The sequence below is a fragment of the Entelurus aequoreus genome, linkage group LG05 (genome assembly GCF_033978785.1).
Source record: "Entelurus aequoreus isolate RoL-2023_Sb linkage group LG05, RoL_Eaeq_v1.1, whole genome shotgun sequence".
Classification (NCBI taxonomy): domain Eukaryota; kingdom Metazoa; phylum Chordata; class Actinopteri; order Syngnathiformes; family Syngnathidae; genus Entelurus; species Entelurus aequoreus.
Window position 1 is genome coordinate 966,153 of NC_084735.1, and position 26,923 is coordinate 993,075.

At 36.8% G+C, this 26,923-nt stretch overlaps 1 protein-coding gene across 1 annotated transcript in view; it reads right to left on the minus strand.

Moving 5' to 3' along the window:
- Positions 1 to 26,923, minus strand: part of LOC133649511 (FRAS1-related extracellular matrix protein 2-like) — a 112,360-nt gene that overhangs the window by 62,203 nt on the left and 23,234 nt on the right. Inside the window, exons 3-4 of the mRNA XM_062046100.1 lie at positions 18,026 to 18,172; positions 226 to 456 (exon numbers count right to left, since the gene is read on the minus strand). Of these exons, the coding sequence (XP_061902084.1) occupies positions 226 to 456; positions 18,026 to 18,172 (378 nt within the window). The remainder of the gene's footprint in view (positions 1 to 225; positions 457 to 18,025; positions 18,173 to 26,923) is intronic.

The following is a 26,923-nucleotide window of genomic DNA, read 5'->3' on the forward strand; positions in this document are numbered from 1 at the left end:
GTTGACATGTGTTGTGTTGCCATGTGTATGTTGTGTTGACATGTGTTGTGTTGACATGTGTGTGTTGTGTTGCCATGTGTGTGTTGCCATGTGTGTGTTGCCATGTGTGTGTTGCCATGTGTGTGTTGCCATGTGTGTGTTGTGTTGCCATGTGTGTGTTGCCATGTGTGTGTTGCCATGTGTGTGTTGTGTTGCCATGTGTGTGTTGCCATGATGGCCACTGACCGTCGCCAGGATCCAGGATGTCCACTGTGGCCGTGGCAGGAAACTCCAGCACCGCCATGACCGGCTCAGACAGAAGAATCTGGAAGGTCTCAGACTGCTCGTACTTGCCGTCCACCAGGATGTGGACCCGCCAGGTGGCGCTGGTCTGGCCCGGATTGAACTGGACCTGCCTTTGAGACTTCCCCCTGAAGTCCTGGTCCTTCTTGGCGCTGCCGTCCCGCGTGGAGATCCCTGTGGTGGTGGAACACACGTGGAGTGGATTAGACGCCTCAGGACCGGTTCTGCCGTGATCCTGTCAGAACTTTGGGAACACGTCGGATTTATTTGGCAACGACTTCTTTGTGACAAGATTTAAAGACGGAAAGTGTGCGCCTTCTTTTCAGCGCGGCGGCGTGGCGGCCGGCATCAGACAAGCCATGATGGGGAATTATGGGAAATGATGATTATGGAACATACAGGAAATGATGATTATGGAACATACAGGAAATGATGATTATAGAACATACAGGAAATGATGATTATAGAACATACAGGAAATGATGATTATGGAACATACAGGAAATGATGATTATGGAACATACAGGAAATGATGATTATGGAACATACAGGAAATGATGATTATGGAACATACAGGAAATGATGATTATGGAACATACAGGAAATGATGATTATGGAACATACAGGAAATGATGATTATGGAACATACAGGAAATGATGATTATGGAACATACAGGAAATGATGATTATGGAACATACAGGAAATGATGATTATGGAACATACAGGAAATGATGATTATGGAACATGCAGGAAATGATGATTATGAAACATACAGCAAATGATGATTATGGAACATGCAGGAAATGATGATTATAGAACATACAGGAAATGATGATTATGGAACATACAGGAAATGATTATGGAACATACAGGAAATGATGATTATGGAACATACAGGAAATGATTATAGAACATACAGGAAATGATTATGGAACATACAGGAAATGATGATTATGGAACATGCAGGAAATGATGATTATGGAACATACAGGAAATGATGATTATGGAACATACAGGAAATGATGATTATGGAACATACAGGAAATGATGATTATGGAACATACAGGAAATGATGATTATGGAACATACAGGAAATGATGATTATGGAACATACAGGAAATGATGATTATGGAACATACAGGAAATGATGATTATGAAACATACAGGAAATGATGATTATGGAACATGCAGGAAATGATGATTATGGAACATACAGGAAATGATGATTATGGAACATACAGGAAATGATGATTATGGAACATACAGGAAATGATGATTATGGAACATGCAGGAGTGTGACAAGCAGGCCTATCAGCGGTGCATTCAAGTGCTGGCGGCACAATCAGACACGAGATGGAGGACGACTTGTCAGCCTTTTACTGAACATCAGTGGAGCACGCTGGCCACTTCATTAGGCACACCTGCGCTGTGGACACATCTCCTTGGACAGCGTTCCTAATCAAGTGTCCGTCATTGGACAGTGTTCCTAATCAAGTGTCCATCATTGGACAGTGTTCCTAATCAAGTGTCCATCATTGGACAGTGTTCCTAATCAAGTGTCCATCATTAGACAGTGTTCCTAATCAAGTGTCCGTCATTAGACAGTGTTCCTAATCAAGTGTCCGTCATTGGACAGTGTTCCTAATCAAGTGTCCGTCGTTGGACAGTGTTCCTAATCAAGTGTCCGTCATTGGACAGTGTTCCTAATCAAGTGTCCGTCGTTGAACAGTGTTCCTAATCAAGTGTCCGTCATTGGACAGCGTTCCTAATCAAGTGTCCGTCGTTGGACAGCGTTCCTAATCAAGTGTCCGTCGTTGGACAGCGTTCCTAATCAAGTGTCCGTCGTTGGACAGCGTTCCTAATCAAGTGTCCGTCGTTGGACAGCGTTCCTAATCAAGTGTCCGTCGTTGGACAGCGTTCCTAATCAAGTGTCCGTCGTTGGACAGCGTTCCTAATCAAGTGTCCGTCGTTGGACAGCGTTCCTAATCAAGTGTCTGTCATTGGACAGTGTTCCTAATCAAGTGTCCGTCATTAAACAGTGTTCCTAATCAAGTGTCCATCATTAGACAGTGTTCCTAATCAAGTGTCCGTCGTTGGACAGCGTTCCTAATCAAGTGTCCGTCATTGGACAGCGTTCCTAATCAAGTGTCCGTCGTTGGACAGCGTTCCTAATCAAGTGTCCGTCGTTGGACAGCGTTCCTAATCAAGTGTCCGTCGTTGGACAGCGTTCCTAATCAAGTGTCCGTCGTTGGACAGCATTCCTAATCAAGTGTCCGTCGTTGGACAGCGTTCCTAATCAAGTGTCCGTCGTTGGACAGCGTTCCTAATCAAGTGTCCGTCGTTGGACAGCGTTCCTAATCAAGTGTCCGTCGTTGGACAGCGTTCCTAATCAAGTGTCCGTCGTTGGACAGCGTTCCTAATCAAGTGTCCGTCATTGGACAGCGTTCCTAATCAAGTGTCCGTCATTGGACAGCGTTCCTAATCAAGTGTCCGTCGTTGGACAGCGTTCCTAATCAAGTGTCCGTCATTGGACAGTGTTCCTAATCAAGTGTCCACCATTGGACAGCGTTCCTAATCAAGTGTCCACCATTGGCCAGCGTTCCTAATCTGGTGTCCGCCGTTGGAGTCAAAGATTTTTTGGTTCGTTTTAAAAATGCTAAAAACAGATATTGTGTCAACTTTGTATTATAGGTGACAAATAATATTATTTACAATTATTAATTAGAACATTTCAGCTTTTTCTCATGACTTTTCAATATTTTTTGATCGTTTTCTATTATTCTTATGTTTTTTCCCCCCATGTAAACATATAATAACAACAATACGATTGTCTAACTGCATAAAATTGTCTGTCAAAAATACTAATCTTCATTTACACATTTAACAGTGTTTATTATGGTTGTTGTAATTATTTAAATTCATTTATAAGTTAGTATTATTACATTTTTTATTACCTAACTAAACTTTATTTTTTCGGTCAAAGTGTTTTTTTCATTGTGGAATCCTTTAATATTTTACAGTCGGGGTGTCTAAACCTTTCCCACCAAAGGCCGCATACTGAAAAAAGGGAGTTTGATATATATTTTTTTAATTTAAAAAAAAATGCTAAAAAGAGATATTATATATGTATTTAAAGACAAAATGTTGCGTTATATGTGACTAAGTTTATTATTATTAATTAAAAAATGTCAGATTTTTCCTCATTACATTCTGATTGATCTTTTTTTCTTACATAGTTTTTTAAAATTTAGTCATTATTTCAGTAGACATGTTATTTATATTTGCATAAAGAATCGGATCAATATCGCTGATACCAGCCTGAATGGGTGGTATCGCACATCACTACCTTATACCTCTCCTGCATCATCTACATTTCTTCCTTCTGTTGTCCCTCCCTTCCTTCCCCTCCTACCTCCCCTCCTTCCTTCCTTCCTTGCTCATCCCATCTTCCTTTTGGCGACTCCACCACAGGACTAGAAAGTTACGCCTGGAGATGAGCGCGAAGAAATCAGGCGTCGCTGCGGCACAGGGCGAGATGAGAAGCATCCATCCCGGGCGAGGCATTGTGCTCGTTAAGTTTATCACCACGACAACGCTAATTGCCCTCCCAGGTCACATTGCCCCCCCTGCTTGCGGGCGCGCACGTGCACACGCTGGATGGGCGAGCTGCACGGGAAAGAACGCCGCCTGGTTCATTTTATAACCTCGTGCCGAGTGTGTGGATGTTGGAACGGTTCAAATCGGATGACAAATGTGGCATATGGAGAGGTTTCTGTATTGCCCATTCATTTTCAATGGGGGGAATTCCTGGTAATCAGGGAATTTTTGGAACCTGGGAAAGGGTGAGTGGAGTGTGTGGATGTTGGAACAGTTCAAATCGGTTGAGAAATGTGGGATATGGAGAGGTTTGTATATTGGCCATTCATTTTCAATGGGCGTAATTCCTGGTAATCAGGGAATTTTCAGAATTTAGAAACATGCTGAGTGTGTGGATGTTGGAACGGTTCAAATCAGATGAGAAATGTGGGATATGGAGAGGTTTCTGTATTGCTTATTGATTTTCAATGGGGGAATTCCTGGTAATCAGGGAATTTTCGGAAGCGGGAAAACTGCAGAGTGTGTGGATGTTGGAACGGTTCAAATCGGATTAGAAATGTGGGATATGGAGAGGTTTCTGTATTGCTTATTCATTTTCAATGGGGGGAATTCCTGGTAATCAGGGAATTTTCGGAAGCGGGAAAACTGCAGAGTGTGTGGATGTTGGAACGGTTCAAATCGGATGAGAAATGTGGGATATGGAGAGGTTTGTATATTGCCCATTCATTTTCAATGGGGGGAATTCCTGGTAATCAGGGAATTTTCGGAACCGGGAAACATGCGGGAAACTATCACACATAACTGGAAGGACTTATCCTTAATAATAACTTAATTTAATTTCCACACAATGTCGAGGGCCAACAAAAAACTATCACACACATAACTGGAAGGACTTATCCTTAATAATAAATTAATTTCCACACAATGTTGAGGGCCAACAAAAAACTATCACACACATAACCGGAAGGACTTATCCTTAATGATAAATTAATTTAATTTCCACACAATGTTGAGGGCCAACAAAAAACTTTCACACACTTAACTGGAAGGACTTATCCTTAATAATAAATTAATTTAATTTCCACACAATGTTGAGGGCCAACAAAAAACTATCACACACATAACTGGAAGGACTTATCCTAATAATAAATTAATTTGAATTCCACACAATGTTGAGGGCCAACACAAACTATCACACACATAACTGGAAGGACTTATCCTTAATAATAAATTAATTTCCACACAATGTTGAGGGCCAACAAAAAACTATCACACACATAACTGGAAGGACTTATCCTCAATAATAAATTACTTTAATTTCCACACAATGTTGAGGGCCAACACAAACTATCACACACATAACTGGAAGGACTTATCCTTAATAATACATTAATTTCCACACAATGTTGAGGGCCAACACAAACTATCACACACATAACTGGAAGGACTTATCCTTAATAATAAATTAATTTCCACACAATGTAGAGGGCCAACAAAAAACTATCACACACATAACTGGAAGGACTTATCCTTAATAATAAATTAATTTCCACACAATGTTGAGGGCCAACAAAAAACTATCACACACATAACTGGAAGGACTTATCCTTAATAATAAATTAATTTCCACACAATGTTGAGGGCCAACAAAAAACTATCACATACTTAACTGGAAGGACTTATCCTTAATAATAAATTAATTTCCACACAATGTTGAGGGCCAACAAAAAACTATCACACACTTAACTGGAAGGACTTATCCTTAATAATAAATTAATTTAATTTCCACACAATGTTGAGGGCCAACAAAAAACTATCACACACTTAACTGGAAGGACTTATCCTTAATAATAAATTAATTTCCACACAATGTTGAGGGCCAACAAAAAACTATCACACACATAACCGGAAGGACTTATCCTTAATGATAAATTAATTTAATTTCCACACAATGTTGAGGGCCAACAAAAAACTTTCACACACTTAACTGGAAGGACTTATCCTTAATAATAAATTAATTTAATTTCCACACAATGTTGAGGGCCAACAAAAAACTATCACACACATAACTGGAAGGACTTATCCTAATAATAAATTAATTTGAATTCCACACAATGTCGAGGGCCAACACAAACTATCACACACATAACTGGAAGGACTTATCCTTAATAATAAATTAATTTCCACACAATGTTGAGGGCCAACAAAAAACTATCACATACTTAACTGGAAGGACTTATCCTTAATAATAAATTAATTTCCACACAATGTTGAGGGCCAACAAAAAACTATCACACACATAACTGGAAGGACTTATCCTTAATAATAAATTAATTTCCACACAATGTTGAGGGCCAATAAAAAACTATCACATACTTAACTGGAAGGACTTATCCTTAATAATAAATTAATTTCCACACAATGTTGAGGGCCAACAAAAAACTATCACACACTTAACTGGAAGGACTTATCCTTAATAATAAATTAATTTAATTTCCACACAATGTTGAGGGCCAACAAAAAACTATCACACACTTAACTGGAAGGACTTATCCTTAATAATAAATTAATTTCCACACAATGTTGAGGGCCAACAAAAAACTATCACATACTTAACTGGAAGGACTTATCCTTAATAATAAATTAATTTCCACACAATGTTGAGGGCCAACAAAAAACTATCACACACATAACTGGAAGGACTTATCCTTAATAATAAATTAATTTCCACACAATGTTGAGGGCCAACAAAAAACTATCACATACTTAACTGGAAGGACTTATCCTTAATAATAAATTAATTTCCACACAATGTTGAGGGCCAACAAAAACTATCACACACTTAACCGGAAGGACCTATCCTTAATAATAAATTAATTTAATTTCCACACAATGTTGAGGGCCAACAAAAAACTATCACACACTTAACTGGAAGGACTTATCCTTAATAATAAATTAATTTCCACACAATGTCGAGGGCCAACAAAAAACTATCACACACTTAACTGGAAGGACTTATCCTTAATAATAAATTAATTTAATTTCCACACAATGTTGAGGGCCAACAAAAAACTATCACACACTTAACTGGAAGGACTTATCCTTAATAATAAATTAATTTCCACACAATGTCGAGGGCCAACAAAAAACTATCACACACTTAACTGGAAGGACTTATCCTTAATAATAAATTAATTTCCACACAATGTCGAGGGCCAACAAAAAACTATCACACACTTAACTGGAAGGACTTATCCTTAATAATAAATTAATTTCCACACAATGTTGAGGGCCAACAAAAACTATCACACACTTAACCGGAAGGACCTATCCTTAATAATAAATTAATTTAATTTCCACACAATGTTGAGGGCCAAAAAAAAACTATCACACACTTAACTGGAAGGACTTATCCTTAATAATAAATTAATTTCCACACAATGTTGAGGGCCAACAAAAAACTATCACATACTTAACTGGAAGGACTTATCCTTAATAATAAATTAATTTACACACAATGTTGAGGGCCAACAAAAAACTATCACACACATAACTGGAAGGACTTATCCTTAATAATAAATTAATTTCCACACAATGTTGAGGGCCAACAAAAAACTATCACATACTTAACTGGAAGGACTTATCCTTAATAATAAATTAATTTCCACACAATGTTGAGGGCCAACAAAAAACTATCACACACATAACTGGAAGGACTTATCCTTAATAATAAATTAATTTCCACACAATGTTGAGGGCCAACAAAAAACTATCACATACTTAACTGGAAGGACTTATCCTTAATAATAAATTAATTTCCACACAATGTTGAGGGCCAACAAAAAACTATCACAGACTTAACTGGAAGGACTTATCCTTAATAATAAATTAATTTAATTTCCACACAATGTTGAGGGCCAACAAAAAACTATCACACACATAACTGGAAGGACTTATCCTTAATAATAAATTAATTTCCACACAATGTTGAGGGCCAACAAAAAACTATCACATGCTTAACTGGAAGGACTTATCCTTAATAATAAATTAATTTCCACACAATGTTGAGGGCCAACAAAAAACTATCACACACATAACTGGAAGGACTTATCCTTAATAATAAATTAATTTCCACACAATGTTGAGGGCCAACAAAAAACTATCACATACTTAACTGGAAGGACTTATCCTTAATAATAAATTAATTTCCACACAATGTTGAGGGCCAACAAAAAACTATCACACACTTAACTGGAAGGACTTATCCTTAATAATAAATTAATTTAATTTCCACACAATGTTGAGGGCCAACAAAAAACTATCACACACTTAACTGGAAGGACTTATCCTTAATAATAAATTAATTTCCACACAATGTCGAGGGCCAACAAAAAACTATCACACACTTAACTGGAAGGACTTATCCTTAATAATAAATTAATTTCCACACAATGTCGAGGGCCAACAACAAACTATCACACACTTAACTGGAAGGACTTATCCTTAATAATAAATTAATTTCCACACAATGTTGAGGGCCAACAAAAACTATCACACACTTAACCGGAAGGACCTATCCTTAATAATAAATTAATTTAATTTCCACACAATGTTGAGGGCCAACAAAAAACTATCACACACTTAACTGGAAGGACTTATCCTTAATAATAAATTAATTTCCACACAATGTCGAGGGCCAACAAAAAACTATCACACACTTAACTGGAAGGACTTATCCTTAATAATAAATTAATTTCCACACAATGTCGAGGGCCAACAAAAAACTATCACACACTTAACTGGAAGGACTTATCCTTAATAATAAATTAATTTCCACACAATGTGGAGGGCCAACAAAAAACTATCACACACATAACCGGAAGGACTTATCCTTAATAATAAATTAATTTAATTTCCACACAATGTGGAGGGCCAACAAAAAACTATCACACACTTAACTGGAAGGACTTATCCTTAATAATAAATTAATTTAATTTCCACACAATGTTGAGGGCCAACAAAAAACTATCACACACTTAACTGGAAGGACTTATCCTTAATAATAAATTAATTTCCACACAATGTCGAGGGCCAACAAAAAACTATCACACACTTAACTGGAAGGACTTATCCTTAATAATAAATTAATTTCCACACAATGTCGAGGGCCAACAAAAAACTATCACACACTTAACTGGAAGGACTTATCCTTAATAATAAATTAATTTCCACACAATGTGGAGGGCCAACAAAAAACTATCACACACATAACCGGAAGGACTTATCCTTAATAATAAATTAATTTAATTTCCACACAATGTTGAGGGCCAACAAAAACTATCACACACATAACTGGAAGGACTTATCCTTAATAATAAATTAATTTAATTTCCACACAATGTTGAGGGCCAACAAAAACTATCACACACATAACTGGAAGGACTTATCCTTAATAATAAATTAATTTAATTTCCACACAATGTCGAGGGCCAACAAAAACTATCACACACATAACTGGAAGGACTTATCCTTAATAATAAATTAATTTCCACACAATGTCGAGGGCCAACAAAAAACTATCACACACTTAACTGGAAGGACTTATCCTTAATAATAAATTAATTTCCACACAATGTCGAGGGCCAACAAAAAACTATCACACACTTAACTGGAAGGACTTATCCTTAATAATAAATTAATTTCCACACAATGTGGAGGGCCAACAAAAAACTATCACACACATAACCGGAAGGACTTATCCTTAATAATAAATTAATTTAATTTCCACACAATGTGGAGGGCCAACAAAAAACTATCACACACTTAACTGGAAGGACTTATCCTTAATAATAAATTAATTTAATTTCCACACAATGTTGAGGGCCAACAAAAAACTATCACACACTTAACTGGAAGGACTTATCCTTAATAATAAATTAATTTCCACACAATGTGGAGGGCCAACAAAAAACTATCACACACATAACCGGAAGGACTTATCCTTAATAATAAATTAATTTAATTTCCACACAATGTGGAGGGCCAACAAAAAACTATCACACACTTAACTGGAAGGACTTATCCTTAATAATAAATTAATTTAATTTCCACACAATGTTGAGGGCCAACAAAAAACTATCACACACTTAACTGGAAGGACTTATCCTTAATAATAAATTAATTTCCACACAATGTCGAGGGCCAACAAAAAACTATCACACACTTAACTGGAAGGACTTATCCTTAATAATAAATTAATTTCCACACAATGTCGAGGGCCAACAAAAAACTATCACACACTTAACTGGAAGGACTTATCCTTAATAATAAATTAATTTCCACACAATGTGGAGGGCCAACAAAAAACTATCACACACATAACCGGAAGGACTTATCCTTAATAATAAATTAATTTAATTTCCACACAATGTTGAGGGCCAACAAAAACTATCACACACATAACTGGAAGGACTTATCCTTAATAATAAATTAATTTAATTTCCACACAATGTTGAGGGCCAACAAAAACTATCACACACATAACTGGAAGGACTTATCCTTAATAATAAATTAATTTAATTTCCACACAATGTCGAGGGCCAACAAAAACTATCACACACATAACTGGAAGGACTTATCCTTAATAATAAATTAATTTCCACACAATGTCGAGGGCCAACAAAAAACTATCACACACTTAACTGGAAGGACTTATCCTTAATAATAAATTAATTTCCACACAATGTCGAGGGCCAACAAAAAACTATCACACACTTAACTGGAAGGACTTATCCTTAATAATAAATTAATTTCCACACAATGTGGAGGGCCAACAAAAAACTATCACACACATAACCGGAAGGACTTATCCTTAATAATAAATTAATTTAATTTCCACACAATGTGGAGGGCCAACAAAAAACTATCACACACTTAACTGGAAGGACTTATCCTTAATAATAAATTAATTTAATTTCCACACAATGTTGAGGGCCAACAAAAAACTATCACACACTTAACTGGAAGGACTTATCCTTAATAATAAATTAATTTCCACACAATGTGGAGGGCCAACAAAAAACTATCACACACATAACCGGAAGGACTTATCCTTAATAATAAATTAATTTAATTTCCACACAATGTGGAGGGCCAACAAAAAACTATCACACACATAACTGGAAGGACTTATCCTTAATAATAAATTAATTTAATTTCCACACAATGTCGAGGGCCAACAAAAACTATCACACACATAACTGGAAGGACTTATCCTTAATAATAAATTAATTTCCACACAATGTCGAGGGCCAACAAAAAACTATCACACACTTAACTGGAAGGACTTATCCTTAATAATAAATTAATTTCCACACAATGTCGAGGGCCAACAAAAAACTATCACACACTTAACTGGAAGGACTTATCCTTAATAATAAATTAATTTCCACACAATGTGGAGGGCCAACAAAAAACTATCACTGGAAGGACTTATCCTTAATAATAAATTAATTTAATTTCCACACAATGTTGAGGGCCAACAAAAAACTATCACACACTTAACTGGAAGGACTTATCCTTAATAATAAATTAATTTCCACACAATGTGGAGGGCCAACAAAAAACTATCACACACATAACCGGAAGGACTTATCCTTAATAATAAATTAATTTAATTTCCACACAATGTGGAGGGCCAACAAAAAACTATCACACACTTAACTGGAAGGACTTATCCTTAATAATAAATTAATTTAATTTCCACACAATGTTGAGGGCCAACAAAAAACTATCACACACTTAACTGGAAGGACTTATCCTTAATAATAAATTAATTTCCACACAATGTCGAGGGCCAACAAAAAACTATCACACACTTAACTGGAAGGACTTATCCTTAATAATAAATTAATTTCCACACAATGTCGAGGGCCAACAAAAAACTATCACACACTTAACTGGAAGGACTTATCCTGCAAAGACAGGTTTGGTGAAATTATCTCCAAGCAGAGGACTGCCCCAAGGGAAATAGGGAGGAGGGAAAAGGAGATCGCCGAGCTTGTGCGAAGACGCCGACAACTCCGCAAGAACTGGAGGAAGGCAACCCAGCCAGAGAGAGAAGGTCTGAAAGTCCTGTGGGAGGAGGTCAGGCAAAGGCTATCCAGGCTCCGCAGAGCTGAACGCATCCGCAAGCGTAGCAAACGGAAGCAGAAAGAGCGAGCCAGCTTCTTCAAGGATCCCTTCAAGCACGCCAGACAACTGCTGGAGGAGAAAAAGTCCGGGAAGCTCGAAACCACCAGGGAGCAAATGGAACAGCACGTCAAAAGGCAGTACAGTGATCCGCTAAGAAACGTCCCATTAGGAACACCAGGGTACGTGCCCCGGCCTGCGCCACCGACAGCTGAATTTAACATCATGCCCCCCAAGCTCAGCGAAGTTAGGCAAACCGTGAAGAAGGCAAGGTCCTCATCAGCACCAGGCCCCAATGGAGTTCCCTACAAGCTCTATAAGAACTGCCCCAAGGTACTTGAACTGCTCTGGTATCTAATGAGAACTGCCTGGAAAAAGCAACTCATTCCAGCGGAGTGGCAAAGGGCTGTAGCGGTATTCATCCCGAAGGAAGAAAACTCCAAAAATATCGGCCAATTCAGAAACATCGCCCTGCTGAACGTAGAAGGAAAAATCTTCTTCTCAGTGCTGGCCAGAAGGATGACCACCTACCTGCTAGAGAATTGCTACATCGACACCAACTGCCAGAAAGCAGGAGTTCCAGGTTTCCCAGGATGCGTAGAGCACTCTACGATGATCTGGGACCAGATCCAGAAGGCCAAGCGGGAGAAGACCGACCTGCATGTCATCTGGCTCGATCTCGCCAACGCGTACGGATCGGTCCCACACCAGCTGATCAACTACGCCTTGGAGTTCTTCCACATGCCACCCTGCATCAAGAACCTGGTAGCGCTTTACTTCAGCGATCTGCAGATGTGCTTTGCCCTCCAGGACTTCACCACCGGGTGGCAGCATCTAGAAGTGGGAATTGCAATGGGGTGTGCCATTTCTCCAATCTTGTTCGTGGCAGCCTTTGAGATAATCCTCATCGGAGCAAGGCAAATGGTTGGAGGAATCAAAACACCATCTGGTCAGAGGTTACCCCCATTGAGGAGCTATATGGACGATGTCACCAGCCTCCTTCAGACAGCAGCATGTACATCTCGACTGCTGAAAAGGGTGGATGAGTTGACATCATGGGCCAGAATGAAGATCAAACCCTCCAAATCCCGTAGCCTGTCACTCAGAAGGGGAGTCAGAAACGACAACACCATCTTTGTCGTCGGGGGAGAGAAAATCCCCCTCCTGTCTGAGCAACCCATCAAAAGCCTGGGGAGGCAGTACACTGCAGAGCTGTCCGATAAACAGATGGGGAGGACTGTCATGAAACAACTCACGGACGGCCTGGCAAGGATCGACCAGAGCCAACTCCCTGGAAAGTACAAGGTCTGGTGCTACCAGTTCATACTCTACAGGAGGGTGATGTGGCCTCTGAAAATGAGCGAGATCCCCTCATCTGCCGTGAGTAAGATGGATGGAAAAGCCAACTCATTCATCAGAAAGTGGCTGGGACTACCACGGTGCCTTTCAGAAACGGGCCTCTTTGGGAAGAACGCACTGCAGCTGCCACTGCAGTCTATCAGTCTGGGCTATATGCAGGAGAAGTCCAGGCTGGTCCTCGAACTAAGAGAGTCCACTGACCAGTCAGTAAGGAACGCCAATGCCAAGGTTCCCACTGGCCGAAAGTGGAAAGCCCAAACTGAGGTTGACCGAGCTGTCAGTAGGCTGCATCACCAAGAGCTCATGGGCAGAGTCCAGGCAGGAAGAGCAGGGCTAGGATGGGGAGAAGCGCCTCGGTTCTGGTCTAAGGCCAACCGCAAGGAGAGGAAGGAGATGGTGGTGGCGGAGGTGACGAGGATGGAGGAAGAGCGCTATAAGATCAAGGCCGTGTCGCAGGGCCGACAAGGAAGGTGGACAACCTGGGAGGGAGTGGTCAACCGGAACATCAGCTGGTCCGACCTGTGGAAGATTCCACAGGCAAGGATCAGCTTCCTTATTCGTTCAACCTACGACACGCTTCCCTGTCCTCGTAACCTTCACCAATGGTTCGGGAACGAGGAATGCTGCTCACTCTGCAATGCTCCCAACGCAAGCCTCCAGCACATCTTGTCGGGCTGCAAGACCGCACTCTCTCAGGGGCGCTATAGATGGCGCCACGACCAGGTCCTGAGGAAACTAGCGGAGGTGCTGGAGGGGTGTCGACAGGGCAGCAAAGAATCACCACCAGCAGAGAACCATACCAGCTTTGTCACGGAAGGGGGGGGTCAAAGATACATCAGGCCAAGAGAGACAGCAGCAAGGCCCTTTTCCCCAGACCAGGAGTGGGACATGAGGGTTGACCTCAATAGGCAGCTCCGGTTCCCCACGGAGATCACCACTACATCTCTCCGCCCGGATATTGTAGTGTGGTCCAGCAAGGCAAGAGTGGTGCACCTTATTGAGCTGACCGTACCATCGGAGGAGGGGATCGAGGCCGCCTTTGAGCGCAAGAAGGCCAAGTACTCGGAGCTGGCTGCTGAGTGCCGGGAGGCTGGCTGGAAGACAACCATCTACCCAGTAGAAGTTGGCTGCCGAGGCTACGTGGGGCTGTCAACCACACGCCTTTTGAGGGACGTAGGAGTGACTGGAAGAAAGCTGAGAAAGGCCATAAAAGATCTGGCAGAGGAGGCCGAGAAAGGCAGCTTTTGGCTCTGGCTGAGGAGGAAGGACAGGAGCTGGGGAAAGAACAACTAACCCCGATAACAGCCGCAGGGGGTAACAGCTATCAGCTGCAGGGGGTGACAGGGAGACGTCCCTGTCACTGCTCCGCCACCAGGAGACGTTCCAGGATTAAAGGAGTGAAACGTTGGTGAATGGTGGTTCCTGGCTGATGACCCTGCGGCTGACCCGTGGGCACTGGAGGAGGTGCGACAGGCAGCAATGCCAAGCAGGAAATACTACCTACCTGTTCATTAACTGAATAATAAATTAATTTCCACACAATGTGGAGGGCCAACAAAAAACTATCACACACATAACCGGAAGGACTTATCCTTAATAATAAATTAATTTAATTTCCACACAATGTTGAGGGCCAACAAAAACTATCACACACATAACTGGAAGGACTTATCCTTAATAATAAATTAATTTAATTTCCACACAATGTTGAGGGCCAACAAAAACTATCACACACATAACTGGAAGGACTTATCCTTAATAATAAATAAATTTAATTTCCACACAATGTCGAGGGCCAACAAAAACTATCACACACATAACTGGAAGGACTTATCCTTAATAATAAATTAATTTCCACACAATGTCGAGGGCCAACAAAAAACTATCACACACTTAACTGGAAGGACTTATCCTTAATAATAATTTAATTTCCACACAATGTCGAGTGCCAACAACAAACTATGTTTGATGACGTGCGCTGCAACACAAGAAGCCTTTTTTCACGTCAGTCCTTTCAAACCTTCGCACCTTTCTCTCCGCTGCACCGCGTTGCATCACCCGCACACACGCACACACACACACACACACACACACACACACACACACACACACACACACACACACACACACACACACACACACACACACACGCACACACACACACACACGCACACACGCACACACACTCGGGCGCCACATGACAAGATGGCGTGGCTTTCATCCTTGAAAGCGCGTGCAAGAGCGCTGCAAAACCTGCTTCACGTTGGCAAGGTTTCCATTTTTTACCGGGACGTCCTGATACAACTTTTTCACTTCCGATACCGATATCGGATCCCTGATATTGATGCCGGATCAGCAGGAGTCATACTTGTATCACTTAGAGTGGTCATTGTTTTTTTAATCGCAACACAAAGAATAATGTGATACGGACACGTTTGTTACTGGACACTTTGTAAGCAACATGCAACTATAATGATTTGATACTTGTTTCTATTGACACGTGTGCTGTTTTATTGGTCAATCTTTGTTACGTATATGTCTCGCTTGTGTGCTTAGCTGTTGTGTAGCTGCTAGCTCCTAGTAGCCTTTTTGGAAATGACTTGACTAAAACACGACAGCCTATATAATCTGATACTTGATTTTTTGCTGATATCGGCCGATATCAGAAACCCATTTTGGAATAGGACACCTTCAGTTTTTGCCATGCTTCACTTCTTTTTACACTTGTCTGACTGTATAGAATGCTCCAATCTGACTTTACATGACCTGCACGTTTAATCAACATTTGATGGCATTTCCAGCCAATGATCATATTTGATTTATTTTTGGAAGTCTTATTTTGCGTTTGCTTTATAATTCAATTTGTATGTTTTTTTTAATTGAATGTTTTTATTTTAATTTATATGTATTTATACATGTTATTGTTGTTGTTGATAATTTGACTCTGGAACATATAATTGTATTTTACTTTACTTGTATTTATTTCTGGGGTGTTGTTTTGTGTTTATTTTTTCAATTAATTTATTTGTACCTTTTATGTTTTTCAATGTGTTTTTTAAATTTTCATATGCATTTATTCATTTTTACTTATTGTATTTACTTGCCAGTTTGACCCTGGAATTAATAATTTTATTTAGATTTTTTTTGTTTTTAATTGGGGGGCGTTTTCTTGTTTATTTTGGAATTAATTTATTTTTGTATATATTTTTTAACGTTTTTAGTTTCATACATATTATAATTTTTTTTTAAATGTATTCATTACAATTTTTTTTTGTTTGACTCTGGAATGAATAATTTTATTTTACTTTGTAGATTTATTTATTTTGGGGGGGTTTATTTTGTGTTTAATTTTTCAATTAAGTTATTTTTAATATGTTATTTATTTTCATATATATTTATTCATTTGGATATTTTTTTAATTGCCAGTTTGACCCGGAATGAGTAATTGTATTTTATTTTTTTAAGTTTTTATTTTTTTGGGTTTTATTTCGAGTTTATTTTGGAATCAATTTATTTTTTTATTTTTCTTTTAACGTTTTTTATTTTCATACATATTCATTTATTTATTTTTTATTAAACATTTTTTATTTGACTCTGGAAGGAATAATTGTATTTTACTTTGTAGATTTATTTATTTTGGGGGGGTTTATTTTGTGTTTAATTTTTCAATTAAGTTATTTTTAATATGTTATTTATTTTCATATATATTTATTCATTTGGATTTTTTTTTAATTGCCATTTTGACCCAGAATGAGTAATTGTATTTTCTTTTTTTAAGTTTTTATTTTTTTGGGTTTTTATTTCGAGTTTATTTTGGAATCAATTTATTTATTTGTATCTTTTATATTTTTCAATGTGTTTTTTAATTTTCATATGTATTTATTATTTTTTTATTTATTGCCAGTTTGACCCTGGAATGAATCATTTAATTTAGATTTTTTTTTTAAGATTTGAGGGGTGGGGGTGGGGGGGGGGTTGCGCATTTTGTGTTTATTTTGGAATCAATTAATTTTTTTATTTTTCTTTTAACGTTTTTTATTTTCATACATATTAATTTATTTATTTTTTATTAAACATTTTTTTATTTGACTCTGGAAGGAATAATTGTATTTTACTTTGGACATTTATTTATTTTGGGGGGGTTTATTTTGTGTTTAATTTTTCAATTAACTTATTTTTAACATGTTATTTATTTTCATATATATTTATTCGTTTGTATTTTTTTTAATTTCCATTTTGACCCAGAATGAGTAATTGTATTTAATTTTTTTAAGTTTTTATTTTTTTGGGTTTTTATTTTGTGTTTATTTTGGAATCCATTCATTGTTTTCGATTGCCAGTTTGACCCTGGAATGAATGATTTCTATTTTCATGACTTCCTGTGGGGAAAATGTGGAATTTTTGTTTAATCTGAGACAGTAATGTCAACATAATAGATAGATGCTACGTATGCTAACAGGTACTGTGTGCTAACACCTCCCTCATTAGCACGGGCTAATGAGGGAGGTCACTGATTGGCCGAAGGGCACCAATTAAAAAGTGATTAGAAGCAACGTCATTAACAAAAATAGAAAACGGGATCATGTGATCACTCACCAACGAAGGAGGTCTCGCCAAGGTAGCCTCTCCGCCTCAGGACCACCTCCAGGAACTGGTCCTCCTCGTCCACCACGTAGTGGTCCTTCTGCAGGGAGATCCACGACCAGTCCAGATGGAAACGCTGATCCTTCAGCTTGTTAGCACCTGAAACACAGCATTATTATTAATAACAGCAATAATAATAATAATATTAACAGCAACATTATTATTATTGACAGCAATAATAATAAGACTAACAGCGACAATGTAATTATTACTAGTAGAAGTGGAAGTAGGAGGAAATAATACTATTCTTCTTCTTCTTCTTCTTCTTATTATTATTATTATTATCTACTCCTACAACTATTTTTAATATTATTCACTACTACTACTACTAGTAGTCAAATTTTATTTATTATTATTATTATTTGTAGTAAGAGTAGTGAAAGTAGTAGTACTAGTAGTAAATATGACTAGTATTAGTAATAAATAATTGCATTATTAGTAGTAGAATTAGTAGTAAATAATACTATTATTATTATTCACTACTCGTAGTAAAATATTACATATATTTTTTTTTTATTGATAGTAGTAGTAGTAGTAGTAAAAGTAGTAGTACTAAATATTAATAGTATTATTATACTAATAGTAAATATTACTAATATAAATAGTAATAAGTAATACTATTATTATTATTATTATTAATATTATTATTATTTACCACTACTACTAGTATTAAATATTATATATTATTATTTCTATTATTGGTAGTAGTAGTACATTTTTTTATTAGTATTTGTATTGGTAAATATTATTATAATGTTTACTATTTTTTACAAATACAACTATTATTATAATTATTATTTACTAAAAGTGGTAGTAGTCAAATAGTATCTATTAATTATTATTATTATTATTAGTAGTAGTTGTCGTAAATATTATCTCCCCATACTCCTACAACTATTATTAGTAGTAGTCAATGTTATTATTACCTACTACTCTCACTACTACTTAATTATTAATAATACTATAAATATATAACAATAATATTTAAAAAAACAATATCCATAATATAACAATAGTATTAATAATACAGTAGTAGAAGTAGCATATAATAATAATAATACAAATAATATTACTATTTATATATATATATATATATATATATATATATATATATATATATATATATATATATATATATATTATAATACTACAAGTAGTACATTATCAAGTAGATAATAATAATAGTATTTATTTTACTACAAACAATTTTTTTTATATTAATAATATTTACATTGTTATTATTACTACTAATACTACTATTATTATTTGTATTATTACATTATCTACTACTACAAGTAGTAGTAGCAAATATTATTATAAACTATTATTATTAGTCGTAGTAGTAATAGTGGTGGTTAAAGTAATAGTAATAGAATAATAATAGTTGTAGTAGTCTATTATTATTACTACTAATGTTATTAATATTATTGTTATCATTATCTGGTAAAGGCAGATTCTTTTCTTCCTTTGCATCACATTGAACTGTGTACCTAATGTAGTGACCAGACATCATGTGAATTTTTTTAAGCCATATTATTCATAATTCATGTTTTCGGGTAAGAATATCCACTTTGATGCATTTTTTAATTTTTTGTATATATATATATATATATATATATATATATATATATATATATATATATATATATATATATATATATATATATATATATATATATATATATATATATATATATATATATATTGTGTACAACACAAACACAACAGTCCCTTTTTAGGAGAAGTTGCAGAACAACAACACAAATAGGAAAACCGAAGTGCTGTCGGGGGTGAAAAGTTCAGCACTTTTTGCAGCGTGGATGAAGAAAAAGGAGAAGAAGGAGAAGAAGAAGAAGATGATGAAGAAGGAGAAGAGGAAGATGATGAAGAAGGAGAAGAGGAAGGCGTAACAGGGATTATCACAATAAATGTGTTGTTGTGTAAAGCCTGCAGGCAAACACACACTCTTGTATTTGTTACCTTCTTGAGACGTGAGAAAAAAGCCTCCCTCTTTAGGACCAGCCTTTCTAGATATATAAAGAAGTTTATTTACAACATTAATAATATATACATACTATGCACATATAAAAAAGCTTCTTGTGAAAAATGAGTTGGAATTTCACAAGAAAAAGGTCACAATTTCACAAGAAAAATATAGAATTTTGGCAGTATTATAATAAGTTGTCATTTTACTCAACGCAAGTCAACATTTTACAAGAAAAACGGAAAATTTGTGCAATATTATGATAACAGTCGCAATTTTACAAGAAAAAGCTAAAATTTTTGGCAATTTTATGAAACGAGTCGTAATTTTACTCGACAAAAGTCACAATTTCATAAGAAAACTTTAAAATGTTGCCAGTATTATAATAACAATCTGACATTTTTATTGGCAAAATGATGACAAAAGTCATCATTTTACTCCAAAAATGTCACAGTTTTACAAGAACAACAACAAAATTGGCGACATTGTGACAAAAGTCAGAATTTTATATGACAAATGTGCCGTTTTAATTTTACATTAAAAAAAGTAATAATATTATGAGAAAATATTGCAATATTACAGAAACAGAAAGAATGTGAGAAATTGGTCCCAATTTTATAAGAAAAAAGTCGACACATTGTGAGGAAAAAGACTGCTTTTAGTTCATTTTTTTGTTTGTATTTGGTTTTGAATCTTCATTATTTACTTCAAGTTATTACAGAATGTCTCTATTTACATATTTTTTTTTACATTTTTTTATTAATTTTGGCCAGAGGTGGTGCATTTCAATTTTTTACACACACTTGTTATTTCATATGTTGACCAGAGGGGGAGAACTTCAAATTTTTACACACACTTGTTATTTCATATGTTGACCAGAGGGGGTGAACTTCCAATTTTTTACACACACTTGTTATTTCATATGTTGACTAGAGGGGGTGAACTTCCAATTTTTTACACACACTTGTTATTTCATATGTTGACCAGAGGGGGTGAACTTCAAATTTTTTACACACACTTGTTATTTCATATGTTGACCAAAGGGGGAGAACTTCAAATTTTTTACACACACTTGTTATTTCATATGTTGACCAAAGGGGAGAACTTCAAATTTTTACACACACTTGTTATTTCATATGTTGACTAGAGGGGGAGAACTTCAAATTTTTTACACACACTTGTTATTTCATATGTTGACCATAGGGGGAGAACTTCAAATTTTTACACACACTTGTTATTTCATATGTTGACCAGAGGGGGTGAACTTCAAATTTTTTACACACACTTGTTATTTCATATGTTGACCAGAGGGGGAGAACTTCAATTTTTTACACACACTTGTTATTTCATATGTTGACTAGAGGGGGAGAACTTCAATTTTCTTACACACACTTGTTATTTCATATGTTGACCAGAGGGGGTGAACTTCAAATTTTTTACACACACTTGTTATTTCATATGTTGACAAGAGGGGGTGAACTTCAATTTTCTTACACACACTTGTTATTTCATATGTTGACCAGAGGGGGTGAACTTCAAATTTTTTACACACACTTGTTATTTCATATGTTGACTAGCGGGGGTGAACTTCAAATTTTTTACACACACTTGTTATTTCATATGTTGACCAAAGGGGGAGAACTTCAAATTTTTACACACACTTGTTATTTCATATGTTGACTAGAGGGGGAGAACTTCAAATTTTTTACACACACTTGTTATTTCATATGTTGACCATAGGGGGAGAACTTCAAATTTTTACACACACTTGTTATTTCATATGTTGACCAGAGGGGGAGAACTTCCAATTTTTACACACACTTGTTCTTTCATATGTTGACTTTTAAAAGCGACACACAGTCAATTCTTGAGACACGAAGAAGGAAAAGTATCCTCCATATGAGGAGGTGTGAACAAGTGATGACATAAATCAATAACATTGCATCTAATAGACAATGTCTCATTAGCACCCCTGCTGGTGACATCCATCAAAATGAGAGTGGTCCCAAAAAAGGAGGGATCTGGTCAACATATGAAATAACAAGTGTGTGTAAGAAATTGAAATGCGCCCCCTTTGGCCAAAATTAATTAAAAAAAATAAAATAAATATGTGTATAGAGATATGCTGTAATAACTTGAAGTAAATAATGATGATTCAAAACCAATTATGAACAAAAAATATTACTAAAAGCAGTCTTTTTCCTCACAATGTGTCGACTTTGTTCTCAATTTTTGGCAATTTTTTGAAAAGAGTCGTCATTTTACTCGACAAAAGTCACAATTTTATAAGAAAACTAAAATGTTGGCAATATTATAATAATGATCTGGGATTATTATTGGCAAAATTATGACAAAAGTCATTATTTTACTAAAGATATGTCACTATTTTACAAAGGCAACAAAAAAGTTGGCAACATTGTGATAAAAGCCAGCATTTCATATGACAAACGTCGCCATTTTCCATTAAAAATTTATAATTTTACATGAAAAAAGTAATAATTTTACGAGAAAATATTGCAATATTACAGAAACAGAAAGAACGTGAGAAATTGGTCCCAATTTTATGAGAACAGTTTCTGTAAAATTGCAAAATTTTCTCGTAAAATGATTACTTTTTTCATGTGAAATTATAATTTTTTCTATGCAAAACAGCGACTTTTATCACAATATTGCCAATTTTTTGTTTTGTTTTTGTAAAACAGTGCATTTTTTGATTAAAATTATGACTTTTGTCATGATTTTGCCAATAAAAATGTCAGATTATTATTAGAATATTGCCAACATTTTCAAGTTTTCTTATAAAATTACGACTCTTTTCATAAAATTGCCAAAAATGTAAGCTTTTTCTTGTAAAATTGCGACTGTTATTGAGTAAAATCCCAAATTTTATCATAATATTGTTTTTCTTGTACAATTTTGACTTGCGTTGAGTAAAATTACTACTTATTATAATACTGCCAAAAAAAGTTTTTCTTGTGAAATTGTCACCTTTTCTTGTGAAATTCCAACTCATTTTTCACAAGAAGCTTTTTTATATGTGCATAGTATGTATATATTATTAATGTTGTAAATACACTTCTTTATATATCTAGAAAGGCTGGTCCTAAAGAGGGAGGCATTTTTCTCAGGCCTCAAGAAGGTAACAAATACAACAACAACACACACACACACACACACACACACACACACACACACACACACACACACACACACACACACACACACACACACACACACACACACACACACACACACACACACACACACACACACACACACACACACACACACACACACACACACACACACACACACACACACACACACACACACACACACACACACACACACAAGGTAAGGTTCAGGTAGCCTTAGCTTTCATTTAGTATCATGACGACGAACGTAAAGGTTGCGTTTGTGGTCAACATATGAAATAACAAGTGTGTGTATGAAATTGAAATGCCCCCCCTTTGGCCAAAATTAATTTAAAAAAATAAAATAAATTTGTGTAGACATACTGTAATAACTTGAAGTAAATAATGAAGATTCAAAACCAATTAAAAACCCAAAAAATGAACTAAAAGCAGTCTTTTTCCTCACAATGTGTCAACTTTTTTCTCATAAAATTGGGAACAATTTCTCACATTCTTTCAGTTTCTGTAATATTGCAATATTTTCTAATAAAATTATGACTTTTTTAATGTAAAATTATATTTTTTTTTTTGCAAAACGGCGACATTTGTCATACAAAATGCCGACTTTTGTCACGATATTGCCAATTTTTTTGTTGTTCTTGTAAAACTGTGCATTTTTTTGAGTAAAATGATGACTTTTGTCATCATTTTGCCAATAAAAATGTCAGATTATTATTAAACTATTGCCAACATTTTAAAGGTTTTGTTATAAACTTGTGACTTTTGTCGAGTAAAATGACGACTCTTTTCATAAAATTGCCAAAAATGTAAGCTTTTTCTTGTAAAATTGCGACTGTTATTGAGGAAAATTCCAACTTTTATCATAATTTTGTTTTTCTTGTACAATTTTGACTTGCGTTGAGTAAAATGACGACTTATTATAATACTGCCAAAATTCAAAGTTTTTCTTGTGAAATTGTGACGTTTTTCTTGTGAAATTCCAACTAATTTTTCACAGCAAGCTTTTTTATATTTGCATAGTATGTATATATTATTAATGTTGTAAATACACAACTTTTTTCTCATAAAATTGGGAACAATTTCTTCACATTCTTTCAGTTTCTGTAATATTGCAATATTTTCTAATAAAATTATGACTTTTTTAATGTAAAATTATAAAAAAATTTATGCAAAACGGCAAAAATTGTCATACAAAATGCCGACTTTTGTCACGATATTGCCAATTTTTTTGTTGTTCTTGTAAAACTGACATTTTTTGAGTAAAATGATGACTTTTGTCATCATTTTGCCAATAAAAATGTCAGATTATTATTATAAAATTGCCAACATTTTAAAGTTTTCTTATAAACTTGTGACTTTTGTCGAGTAAAATGACGACTCTTTTCATAAAATTGCCAAAAATGTAAGCTTTTTCTTGTAAAATTGTGACTGTTATTGAGTAAAATCCCAAATTTTATCATAATATTGTTTTTCTTGTACAATTTTGACTTGCGTTGAGTAAAATTATGACTTATTATAATACTGCCAAAAAAAGTTTTTCTTGTGAAATTGTGACCTTTTTCTTGTAAAATTCCAACTCATTTTTCACAAGAAGCTTTTTTATATTTGCATAGTATGTATATATTATGAATGTTGTAAATACACTTCTTTATATATCTAGAAAGGCTGGTCCTAAAGAGGGAGGCTTTTTTCTCAGCTCTCAAGAAGGTAACAAATACAAGAGTGTGTGTGTGTGTGTGTGTGTGTGTGTGTGTGTGTGTGTGTGTGTGTGTGTGTGTGTGTGTGTGTGTGTGTGTGTGTGTGTGTGTGTGTGTGTGTGTGTGTGTGTGTGTGTCCTCAAAAGGAGACATCAGCCAGCTCCTTCAGAAGTGAATAAAAGCAGCGGCGGCAGCAAAAAAAAGAAAAAGGATGAAGTGTGTAAACAGTCTTTTATGTGGAACTCAAATATGACACATTAGTTTGTGGGGGGAAGACATTATTCCAACAAAGAAATGTAACAATAAAGACTTTAGTGTCACCCCCGGAGACACGGCCAGATAAATGATACTAAACAGATTCTTTAACGAGCCCTCACGAGGCTAATATCAAAGTTCGGAAACAAACGCAAACACTGCTCTGTATTAATTATACAATATTCATATTAAAGGGCGGGTTATAAGCTGTCTTTGATCCTACCGAGCAAAAGGCTTGTAAAACTCCACCGTGTAGGATGGGGAGCGACGTGAGGGTGTCGGTTTCTTTGATGTGTTGTAATCCACAGGGAGATTTTGTCTTGCCCCGAGATCTGCAAAGCGGAGAGGAGGCAGGGCCTGACCTCCCTACGGGCACCTTTTCTTTGAACTGTTTTCTAATCAATGGCTGTTTACGACCCCCCGTCCCTTTAGAAAACAGCTGTCGCCATGTAATCAGGGAAAGTCCAAATAAAAGAGGAGGCGTACAATCTTTCGTCAGAGCGCGGTGAGACACTGTGCAAGGGTAAAGGTGTACGCACTCTCCTTGCTGAGCCAAATGTAGTTCTGTCCTATTCTGATTCTGATCCTGATGGCTTCATCCGGCCAGGATCTTCAGCTCTCACTGGATCGGTTCGCAGCCGAGTGTGAAGCGACTGGGATGGGAATCAGCACCTCCAAGTCCGAGTCCATGGTTCTCGCCCAAGAAAGGGTGGAGTGCCATCTCCGGGTTGGGGAGGAGACCCTGCCCCAAGGGGAGGAGTTCAAGTACCCGGGAGTCTTCAGTAATGCGGACGCTGTATCGATCCGTTGTGGTGAAGAAGGAGCTGAGCCGGAAGGCAAAGCTCTCAATTTACCGGTCGATCTACGTTCCCATCCTCACCTATGGTCATGAGCTTTGGGTTATGACCGAAAAGGACAAGATCACGGGTACAAGCAGCCCAAATGAGTTTCCTCCGCCGGGTGGTGGGTCTCTCCCTTAGAGATAGGGTGAGAAGCTCGGTCATCCGGGAGGAGCCAGATGAAGTGGTTCGAGCATCTGCTCGGGATGCCACCCGAACGCCTCCCTAGGGAGGTGTTTAGGGCACGTCCAACCGGTAGGAGGCCACGGGGAAGACCCAGGACACGTTGGGAAGACTATGTCTCCCAGCTGGCCTGGGAAGGCCTCGGGATCCCCCGGGAGGAGCTGGACCAAGTGGCTGGGGAGAGGGAAGTCTGGGCTTCTCTGCTTAGGCTGCTGCCCCCGCGACCCGACCTCGGATAAGCGGAAGAAGATGGATGGATGGAGTATCGAAAAGTATTGAAGTACATTTTGGTGCCGGTACCAAAATATTGGTATCGGGACAACACTCGATGCGCGTTTAAGTCTTCTCCAAAAAAATGCACTAGCTTGATGCTAATGCACACTGTTTTTGCTGTTAGCATTAGCGAATTTACATGGCGATTTCAACACCTCCAGAATTTGCGAATGAAAACTCCAACTAAGACGCACGTTGCAGTCACAGACAGCCGGTGCGTGATTTGTACAATACTTACAGTATTAACATTCCTTAGGGCGCAACAAAAGCCTCCATTTTTTTTTTTTTTTTAGCCAAGACTGAAAGGTTTGTAGTTATGGGAGTTACCTCTGGGGCACACGGTGGCTAAAGCAACGCTTCCCGCTCGCGTAGTAAGCGCCGCCACGTGCAAAGCGGAACAACCTGAGGACAACTAGCCCGCGGAAAGTTCTAGCAAGGCGGTTTTTTCCTTTTTTTTCCCCCAG